At 54.5% G+C, this 10,360-nt stretch overlaps 1 protein-coding gene across 1 annotated transcript in view; it reads left to right on the top strand.

Annotated features, from left to right (window-relative positions):
• FNDC4 (fibronectin type III domain containing 4) overlaps nt 1-9,967 on the top strand; it is a gene marked incomplete at its 5' end in the record, with an annotated part of 10,282 nt that extends 315 nt beyond the window's left edge. Inside the window, 5 exons of the mRNA XM_009584004.1 lie at nt 4,612-4,727; nt 5,249-5,453; nt 6,385-6,474; nt 7,754-7,887; nt 9,932-9,967. Of these exons, the coding sequence (XP_009582299.1) occupies nt 4,612-4,727; nt 5,249-5,453; nt 6,385-6,474; nt 7,754-7,887; nt 9,932-9,967 (581 nt within the window). The remainder of the gene's footprint in view (nt 1-4,611; nt 4,728-5,248; nt 5,454-6,384; nt 6,475-7,753; nt 7,888-9,931) is intronic.
• Between the last annotated feature and the right edge of the window lie 393 nt (nt 9,968-10,360).

The raw sequence follows: 10,360 nt of genomic DNA, 5'->3' as shown, positions 1-10,360 counted from the left end.
CTGTCTATTTGCCCCTTGTCAGGTTGCTGATGTATTAAATTGAATTGCAAGTATCAGACATGTTCTGATATGTTCTGCCATGTTTTCCGTCTCCTTGCAAAATATGTACTCCAGGGCCTGACGGTTTCAGAAGAAATGCAGTCAGGGTTGTTAAAAAGGGGCCACTTATTTTTAGATGTGCAGTCTGATGCTTACCTCCCGACTGCAGGGGTAAGTTGGGCAAACATCTGGGTGCCCTTGAGCAGCAGTCCCAAGGGCATGGGCCAAGGGGCAGGTGAGGTCCCCTCTCCAGAGTCATAGCAGGATGGGGAGGGCACCAGTGGGGCTGTGCCCCGTCCCTATGCAGTGCCACATCTGCCAACATTGCTCTTGAGGGGCATCTGTCCGGCCCCTTCTCTAACCTACAAAGCCAGGTTGCGTGGCAGATCTAGTCCAGAGCTCGGCTGCCCACGGGCCAGCCCTCCCTGCTGCCCAGCCTCAGGCTGCAGTGCTGCTGGCTCCAGCGCACAGGACCAACTCTTCCCACCTCTTCAGCAGGCCTGAAAGGAACGCGCTGCTGTACTGACAGGACAAAAGGGTGTGCCAGGCCTTGAGTAAGTGATTGCTCTTTCTGTGGTGGTGCCCGTTTCTTAATATGGCTTTAATCAAAAGTGAAGCTGGGTAACTTATAAATGATGCAGAATCATTAGCAATTAATGCATTGGGCAGGAGTTACCTGTGGCATGCTTTTCCCAGCAAGCCCAGCAGGGTGTTGGAGCATCTTAGCTTTACAGGAATGTTTTTAATAGTTGGCTTCAGAGACTATATTTTTTGGAGCCCTTGCACTCACAGATCTTTATGGCAACAGCTCTGGCATGAAACTGCTCTGACCTCAGCTGCAGAGCAGGCTGGAGAACGCTCAGCTTAATGTGGGGATCATACGCAAAGCTTTCTATGGTGTGAGCTGTCCTTTGGAGGTCTTGTCATAACGACTTTCAGTGAGGTCTCGCCTTGCATATACCCTTCGGATTAAACATTGCCCCTTGTTTCTAGGGTGAACTTCTCGAGTTTCGACTTCTGAAACTTCTTGTCCGGCCTCTTCCTGCTAGGCGTGCAAATCCCGTGTCCTCAGAAATGTCTTTTCCACAGTTTGGTGAACTACCAACTGACGAAGGGACACTCATTTTCCAATGAAGAACTGCAGCCTGGACACCTTCAGGTACCACTGTCACACAGGTTCAGGTCTGCTTGTCTGGAGCCTGCACAAAGTGTGTTTACGATGCATGAGGTCTGAAGCACTGACTAGCCACACGCGCTGTGGCTCCGCCATGCCCCCATCGGCTCTTGCTCTCCCCTCTGTCTATTTGGGACATTTGGGGATTGGCTCTGGGTATAATAGTGGATCATGCTGGCTTTGACTGTACTGTCTTTGCAATTTGATGTGGTGTCCCCCCTAGGATGCCCTTCTGCTGCCAGTGAGTGAAGGTCCCTACACACGGTCTGTGCAAGCTCTGGCTAAGTACAGTTCAAGCAATACTGTCAGCCCTGTGTGGACCCAGCAGCATGGCTCGTGGATCAGTGCAGTGCCCTTGTTCTCAAACCATGGAGTGACTCAGCCCCAGGGCCATGTCTCAGCATCCCCAGCCCGAAAACCTGGGCTGGGCCAGGCTGGGCTCCCTGCAGAAGCCTAGAAAATTCTTGTGCAGAGCAGGGAGCCTGCTGCAAGCTTCATCCACAGACTTTTGCGTTGCAGAGATGTCAGACCCAGCCTTTAATTTCCACACATACACTTAAAGGTTGGGAAGTCCAACTGCCCACTTTGGGCATGTGCAGACCTCTTCTCATTCTGTTAGATATAAAAAGCTACCTAATTTCTTACTGTCGATGTATCCTGTGAAGCACCAGGTCCTGTTCTTGAACTGAGGCCAGCTGGCAGGGTCTGGCCACATCCATAGCACTAAGTTCATGAGTTCCAAAGAGGGGAGCACATCAGTGCTACCTACTAGGAATGGTTCATGGCTCATGCTAACTCCTGAGCCGTGCCCAAGAGTGGTCTGGGCACATGCTGGCTGGTTCAGACCAAAGCAGTTCCTGGGACCAGTCTCCACCACTGGATTCCTGGGCTGTTCCTGACCTCATGACATTTGCTAGCATAGTGGTAGCCTTGAACAACTGTTCTTCTTACGCCTGAAGGCTAGCAGAAACATTGCAGCCCCCCAACACACACACACTTTGAAATGCTTCTGCCTGGGGCAGTGCAAGGGGGTGGTTATTTGCTAGCTGGCAGGGTGCCGTCTACAGCTCAGCTCTTAGTTGTGCAACTAACTTGCACACTGGCCGTGGCTGGAGTGGAAAACCAGACCACATCTGTGGGGAGCTCAGCTCCTGTGCAGACAGAACACACATGCCCCAGTCAGTGGCCAGGTCTGGGAGCCTCTTTTGCTCCCCAGAGATCCTGGGAGACCAGGATGTGCAGATAAGGACATGGCTCAGAGACTCTCTCACAGGTTAGAGTGATGAACTAGAGTCCCACTGGCAAAACTCTAAGGAGACACACTCTTCATGGGATAAAGGATATTCGAGTGTATCTTTGAATCCTTTCCAGTTTTCCAGCCTCCTGTTCTGGAAGAGAGGGTGCAGTATCCTGTGATGTCCTTGTTCGTGTTGTCTCCAATGTCTCTATCTCCTGGTGATGCGGCAGGCTTCTGTTGGGGATGCACTCAGCCCCAGTGTCTTTCTGAGAAGGTGTTTTCTGGGCTCTGTGGGTGACCCTCCTATCTGTCTTAGTTGCCCGTGGCTGACCACAAACCTGCATCTCTCAGAGTGGGAATCACAGCCTTCTCCTGGTTAGATCTGTCATGGAGCTGGGTATATTCAAATGTGAATGAATGCATTTAAATAGCTGACCTGCAGAAATGACCTTTCCTTGTCCCTCTAACTGTGGTTGTTGTTGGTGTCTATTGTCGTCTTTTTTCTTGTTCTCAGGTGCCCTCTGGGGCAATTTTTCTATCTATATAAATCACAGCATTGAACTTGTGCTACACAAGCAGCTTGTAGAAGGACACTATATTGTTTATAGGGAGAGAGGACACATGAACAGCAGCCTCAGTGTCTTTCTTCATGTGCTCCTGTGTCTAATTTCCAGACAAAATTTGGCTTTGTATGCAGGTCTGTGTACCTGTGTAGGATCCTGCCATGCTCTTCGTGCTGTGAAATCTCAAAATGGTGATGGTGCAGACCATGGGTCAATCAGGCCAGCTTTCTGAAAGATAGCAACGGCTAAGTGTTGCTGCCAGCTTTGCAGCCGATGGCATTGCACCGTTGGGAAAGTCAGCTCTGCCTTCTGCATTGGGCTTTCCTCCCCACTTTAGAGGAGGGAGTAATGCCAGGCAGATGAGATGGCCAGATTGAGTTGCATAGTGTGTTTATTCCAAGCTGCCCTATTTTTCTGTCACAGTTGATATATAAATACTGTGTCTGGGCTGCTTCCTACGCAGTTCTGGGTGGTGTGCCAGGCATTCGTGATGTGCACATCCACGGGGCAGCCCCAGAGCTTAGAAGAGTCTGATTTTACCATCACAGTATTGGCTGAATAATTGCATTAATGTAGGATTTGTTTGGACGTTCTGGACCCTACAGAAACACGGGACTTCCCTGCCAAGAATCTACTCTGTGCCCAGGCTGAGCAGGAGCATGTCATGCCAGGCAGTCCTGCTTCTGCTAGTGCTGGAGCTGAATGAAGTTCCAACAGATGAACATCTGAGCAGCAGTGAAGGTACCTCAGATCTGCAAGCAGATGCCCTCGTGAAGAGCTGATGGGAATGTCATTCTCGTCTCTGACAGCGGGGACTCTGCAGTGCTCTGAGACAGGCTGCAGGGACTTTTCATGTGATTTTGAGCTGCAGAGACTAGTTAAATTGCCATGACAGTCTCTTAAACTCTGTAATTCTTTTTTGCTCAGGACAGGCCTTCATGCATTTCCCTTTTCGATGTCTGCAAGGTGGAAGGAGCCTGCTGGGGGCCCTTCGTGTCTTTAGCTGGGTCTGGCAGCCTGGGCACTGGCTGTGGTCAGCGCTGCTAATCCCTCTTACGTGGAACATGTATTATGAGCAATGGGCTATGTCTGCCACTGCAAGCAAGCCCTTTAGAGAAGAGCCAGTCAGATGCCTCGTGAGCTTGTCCTCTTTCCCCACTGTAGGACACTGCAGAGGGTGAGGTGTGCAGTAAGCGCATTTCTCACCAACAGCCAGGCAGGGAGGAGTCCTGGCCAGCGAGCGAAGACTGCCAAAGCCAGCGGGTGCCACAGAGGGGTAGCTGCCCAGGCAGGGAGTAGCTCTGTGCCTGCACAGCTCCCCCACACTCGGTGGGCAGCTGCCCACCAGCCCAGTCAGCACCATCCCATGCATGTGTTGCTGCTGGCAGGGGCTCAGCCTTGTGCACTTGCTGTGCCACTCCTCTCCGGGGGACAGATTCACCCGAGAAGCTGCTCCCTGTAGCCCTGGCCAATGTGCTGCCATGGGCAGATGTTGGAGAGGCCCCCCATGGTGGTGTGCAGGGGTGAGTGCCTGTTCTGAGACGTCTTCTTTTGCTTCTTTCCTGTGCCTTGCCTCGGTCCGTCCCTGGCTCACCCAGACAGGCCACCGTCCCCTGTCAACGTGACTGTGACGCAGCTGAAGGCAAACTCTGCCACAGTCTCCTGGGACGTCCCAGAAGGAGACGTGGTCATCGGCTATGCCATCTTGCAGCAGGTATCCCAGGCTCTGTCCCCAGGGGGCTGGGGACCCCTCCCACTGATTACCAGCATGCTCCTGTGTCAGCCCTTTTGCCACAGTTTGGAGCTCCTCTGGCACCTGCCTGAGGACACCTCTGCTGTTGAGCAGCCCTTGCCAGGGCGCCCTGTCTGAGCCATCCAGCCTGGTGGGAGGCAGCAGACCGTGGGCTGTGCTGGGGGTGGCTGTCTCTCCAGTGGCTTCCCTGCAATTTCTCTGGATAAGGATGGTGCTTCAGCCATGACATAACCCTTCTTTGCTTGCCTTGCTCTGCCCCCACAGCCCCAGTCGATGGTGGCTTCTCCAGGGAGGCGCCTGGCTCTCAGGCCACACAGGGATGCTGCATAGCAAAGTGCTGGCCAGCCTGGCCCACCCCAGGGGTGGAGGATTGCCCGGGAAGGGAGGAGTGAGGGCTGCCCAGCACAGCGCTGCAGACAGGGGCCTGTGCCTGGTGCAGCTGGGAGCAGCCTCCTGGGGATGACAGCTCTTCACTCTGGCAGCGGCAAGATGGACAGATGCAGCGCTTCATCCGGGAGGTGAACACCACCAACCGGGCCTGCGTGCTGTGGGACTTGGCGGAGGATGCTGATTACATCATCCAGGTGCAGAGCATCGGCCTGTACGGGGAAAGCCAGGCCAGTAAGCGTGTCCACTTCCGGACCCTGAAGGAGACCGACCGCCTCCCTTCCAACAGCTCCAACCAAGGTGAGGCAGCTCCTTCCAGCTCGCCCAGGTGCCGCTGGTGGGGCCACACCAGCGAGGAGGTCTCCACAGCACAGGGGCAGGGATCCAGCAGCCAGCGAGGAATGTGCTGCCCTGAGCAGCAGGCTGCTTGGGACACGCAGAGTCATAGTGGGTAGCAGGGTTGTACAGGCTGCTGTTGTATCCACTGTGGCCATGACACTGTCCCCAAGCCCTGGTTCACAGCCCTCCTATCCCAGGTCTTGGCACCCTATTCAGCTAAGCAGGCTGTGGCCAGGACAACTGCTGTGGCCTGCTCAGCTGCTGCCTGTAGGAAGCAAATATTAAACAGGGTCTCAGATCTCCCAGCCTGCAAGCTACCAAAGGATAAATGACGGAGCCCCACAGTGTCCTTTCCTACTCATATCCATGTTGTGCCTTCTTGCCTTGGGATTGCCTACATGCTGGTCCATGAAAGCTGATCCAAGCATCCAAGAGAGAGGATGCCCAGAGGGTGTCCACTGGGCACAGGAGTCTGTCTCCAGCACTAGCCATAAGAGGGGGACTTGAGAAGGGTATAACAGGGCAAGCAGATGACTTACTTTCCTCAGAACTTTTGTGTTCAACTCAGGACCTTCCTAACCTGCCCTGGTCCCTACGTAGGGAGTAACCTCAGTGATTACTCCCATGCATTGTGCAGTCGCTACTAGAACCCAAACAAGCTGTTAGAATCCCTGACTGCCTTTGGTAGCGAGGATGGTTTATCTGACACAGGAAAGCCAAAGGCTGCATGTCCTCTCCCCAGCCAAGATGTCATCCCACACCCGTCCTTGTTTGGGGGAGGTGGGCCTCTCTCCTCTGGAGCTCCTCAGATCCTCGAGTGTTGCTGGTCCTGAAGTAGGTTCTGGTGGGAGGGTGTCTGCTGCCAGCCCTGCCTGGGTTCTCTTTGCTGCAGGTGACATCACCATGGAAGGGCTGGACAAAGACAGGCAACTGCAAACAGGCGAGATTATCATCATCGTGGCTGTGCTGCTCATGTGGGCAGGTGAGTGCCACAAGCAACGTTCCAGCAGGCTGGGGCAGAGGTGCAATCTAGGGTCCACAAAGAGGATGGGGCTCAAGAGAGTGCAGAGGCATATTGGTATGGGTCTGGCATCCTTTCCAGTAAGTCCATTGAGTCTGTAGGAGCTCAAGCCAGTGGAGTAAAAGGAGCAACCAGCCTGGAGCATGTGGGCTGGCTGGCCTGACTGCTCTGCTGGAAGAGCAGGAGACAATGTGGGACCCAAGTAATACAGAATTACAGGGTGGGAGCATCCCTTCTGACATTAACTATCATGTAATGAGCCTTAGCTAGCTTGTCCGACATCTGATAATATCACTGCACTGGCTGGTAGTGGCTGTGCCTCAATCTGCTGAAACTGTAAGATGGGTGATTTGCTCCTGTACAGCACCTGATTAAAGCCAGTGCTCTAGCAAACAGCAGGTTGCCCTGGGAGCAAGGAAGCCTAAGAGATAACAGTCAGCTCCTGAGGGGTCACATGCAGCTGCTGTGAATGGGAAGTCATTTGTCCCCTACTCCCTTCCCAGTAAATGTGGATTTTCTTAGTGGCATCTTGCAGGAGTGTCCTGGCCTTGAACCCTTTTCTAGTGCACTGGAAGAAAATACAAGATGGCTGCTGCTAGCTTACACCTCGTGCGTGTTGGTGTGTCAGAGTGCCAACAGGGAGAAATCAGGTCCAGTCTGGGGGTGGCTGTGATAACGCACTGTGGTTTGAATGGGTCCAACACATCTAATGACTACAGCTCAAAGCATTGCTCGAGAGTCCTGCCTCCAGGGTCCCAAGGTGTGGGACGTGTGCTGCGTGAGATGGGTGCTGTAAAACCATGACAGAGTGACTGATTCCACAGTCAGTTTGCAAGACAGGACAAAGCCAAGGGCTAGCTTTTGTGAGGGTCGCAAGCACTGGACCAATAACTGTAGTGCCTTGCTGGAGGCACTTAGAAACCCACTCAGCTGCTCACTGACCTCAAGGGCTGTCCCTCTCCGAGTGCCTCAACATCTGCCTTTGGCCTCAGAGCCCTGACCTGTAGGCACCGAGCATCTCACATGTGCTTTAGCCACATCTGTGCCTCGTCTGCCCAAGGAGACTGGCCTGGCCACACATACAGAGATGCCTGGGGTGGTCCAGGCTGACACGGAGAGTGTGGGTGACCAGCATGCCAGGGTGCCCTGGGCCCGACTGCTCTCCAGCTGGGACGCTGTGGGGAGGGGAGGCAGGAGGCAGCCAGTGTGAGGAAGTCCTTCATCCCTTGTCTTTCGGCAGCCGTGATCGCCCTCTTCTGCAGACAGTATGACATCATCAAGGACAACGACTCCAACAACAACAAGGAAAAGACAAAGCCATCCTCGGAGCACAGCACGCCAGAGCGACCGAGCGGAGGGCTGCTGCGGAACAAGGTGAGTGGGAGGGCTGGCAGGAGGGCTGGCATATGACATCTGCTGTGGCTTGCTGCCTCGACAGGTTCTGGCTCTCTCCAGAAACAGAAACACCCCAGCTCATGCTCTTACCCTAAAAACAGGGTTTTTAGGGTGCAGTGAGCCCTGGTCTCTCTGGGGCAGTGTGTGTGCCCCATGGGTGACTGCAGGAAAAACATGGGAAAAGACGGCAGGATATATCAGCTGGGATAGCTCCCACATTGCAGGGTGGTACCTGTGCTCTCACTGTAACAGCCCCTTCACCGTGCCCCTCCAAGGCTGCACCTCTTCTGCATCCCGTAGACAGGCCTAGCTCCTGCCTGTTCAGGCAGGAGGTGGACAAGCTGGGCAGCTGTTCTTATGGTTCCTGCACTGGTCTATCGCTGCTCGCTTTCTGCCTTCGCTGGGGCCTGCTCCAGGCCATCACCACACAAGTCGTTCATGGGAAGGACCCCAGAGCCCCTTCCCCACCCTAATGGAGGTACTGTGCCAGGCTACAGATGGGGAGGGAGCCGTACTTTCATCTGGCTGTTCCCTCAGCAGCTGACACTTCTCCCTTTGTTACTTGACAAAGACGGTGATTTATAACCCTGATATGCATGCTCTAACTGGACCTTGCATTAGGTTTTTTCTTGTGTCTCATCTGCCTCCTCTATCAATGATGGGAACTCTACTCACTGTGTTGCTAACTGCCCCCCTGCTTCCACATCTTGGTTTCCAGTGGATGTCAGGAGCAGAAACTTCCTGTTTGGACTTCAAGGCCCCAGTTCTCCTCCAGATTTTCCAGCCTCCTGATTACTCCTTGCCAAAAAGATCCCTCCTCTTGGATCCCTGCTCCAAGCTGACACTGCTCCTATAGGGCTGCAAAGGCGGGTGCAAAGGCCTGTTCCTGCTGCTTGCAAAGATAACCTGTACAGGGCTGATGCACCTCAGTTTGTCTTTTTGCCTTCACCATACTCTTGGCATCCTTGCAGGTGACAACACTGCAAGTTTATTCTTGCAGTCCTTAATTACAAAGCTGGGAACAAGGTATAGGAAAGAAAAAGCTCTGCATTAGCTTCCCCTCCTGACTTCAGAGCCAAGCTGCTGCAAAGTAGCAGACAACAGTGCAGCTCTTCATCTGAGCCCTGTTATAAAGTGTGGTCATGGGGACACTCGCCTCCTGCACCCTGCTTCAGCATGGAAGGGCTGAGCTACAAAACACGTGTGCAGCAACCAGGACCCCTTCCCTTCCTAGGACCTTCTCTGAATTCACATATCTGTTGTGCTCTTCAATGAGCACATTCCTTTTAGTGTAAAGGAAAGTGCCTGCTCATGCTTGCAACGGTTTTTGAGAAAATCCGTGTCACCGCCTGCAGCCTTTAGTACCCTTGGCACACACCAGAGCTGTCATGAGGGGCATGGCAGTGAGACGTGCCTGGCACTCAGCAGGCCTCGTCTGTCCCTCCACACCAGTCATCCCATGCTTTGTGGATTCTCTGCCCCACTCACCTTACTCTGCCCCCTCACTTACCTTTTCTGCTCTGACCCTGCACCTATCTCGTGTCCAAGGGCATCAGGTGTAGCGTGGCTACCACTGGGGACCAGACAGAAGTCACCAGACATCTGCAAGGCCTGGAGGCTGAGGAGTGTGGGGGGCTGGTTCACCCAGGGGTGCTGGGGCACAGCAGTGGGCAGAAAGGCTTCCTGGGAGGCAAGTGTGTGGTTGAAGGGACTCACCTAAGGGAGGCACCAGGCGATGCAGCTGAGCTACCTGAACCTTTCTGCCAGGAGAGCACGTCAGTGCAAAAGGCCGGGGTTTCAGGGTTAGCTCCCTTGGTCTCCTGAGGGAGATGCTGAAGCCAGGTCCCTGCTGCAGCTGGCCCACACCTCAGCTCAGGGCAGAGGGCTCAGCTGCAGCTGGCAGCCCTTTTGCAGAGGACGTCTGCCGGTCTTCGTGCCTGCCGCGGCAGGTTGGGGGCTCTGCCATGGGGTCTTAGCAGGGGCTTAGCAAAGCAGAGCCTTAAAGCAGATTTTTCTCTCATAGAAGAAGTCTCCCTCGGTCAATATAATCGAGGTGTAAGTGCAGCACCAGCTCTGCGTCTGGGGTCCTGGGCATCCTGCCAGAGCCAAAGCAGGCCTTGGAAGAAGAGGCAGCACCAGGCGCCCAGCCTGGAACTCTGCATGCGAAGATCCGTGTATCAGAACTTACGCTTTCCCGAGGGCGCCTGTCCGGGGATGTGCATGGAGCCGGCTCCCAGCCATGCATGCAGTGCGCGGCCCTGTCCATCCCACATGCCTGGCCCCACTCCCCTGCCACTGCGGAGCGCGGAGCTGAGAAGGGGTTGGGGGGCCACGCCACCAGCCCAGGGGGCCACGCCGAGGGGAGCAGAGGGGCTGGTGCGCTGGCTTGAGGGGAGGCGACGTCCCTGCGCGCTGGCTTGGCCAAAGGCCTGGGTGCAACCATGCGGCACCG

The sequence above is a fragment of the Fulmarus glacialis genome, unplaced genomic scaffold, assembly GCF_000690835.1.
Source record: "Fulmarus glacialis isolate BGI_N327 unplaced genomic scaffold, ASM69083v1 scaffold1938, whole genome shotgun sequence".
NCBI classification, from domain to species: Eukaryota; Metazoa; Chordata; class Aves; order Procellariiformes; family Procellariidae; genus Fulmarus; species Fulmarus glacialis.
The sequence above is the reverse complement of the archived record's forward strand: the minus strand, read 5'-3'. Positions and strand labels throughout refer to the sequence as shown.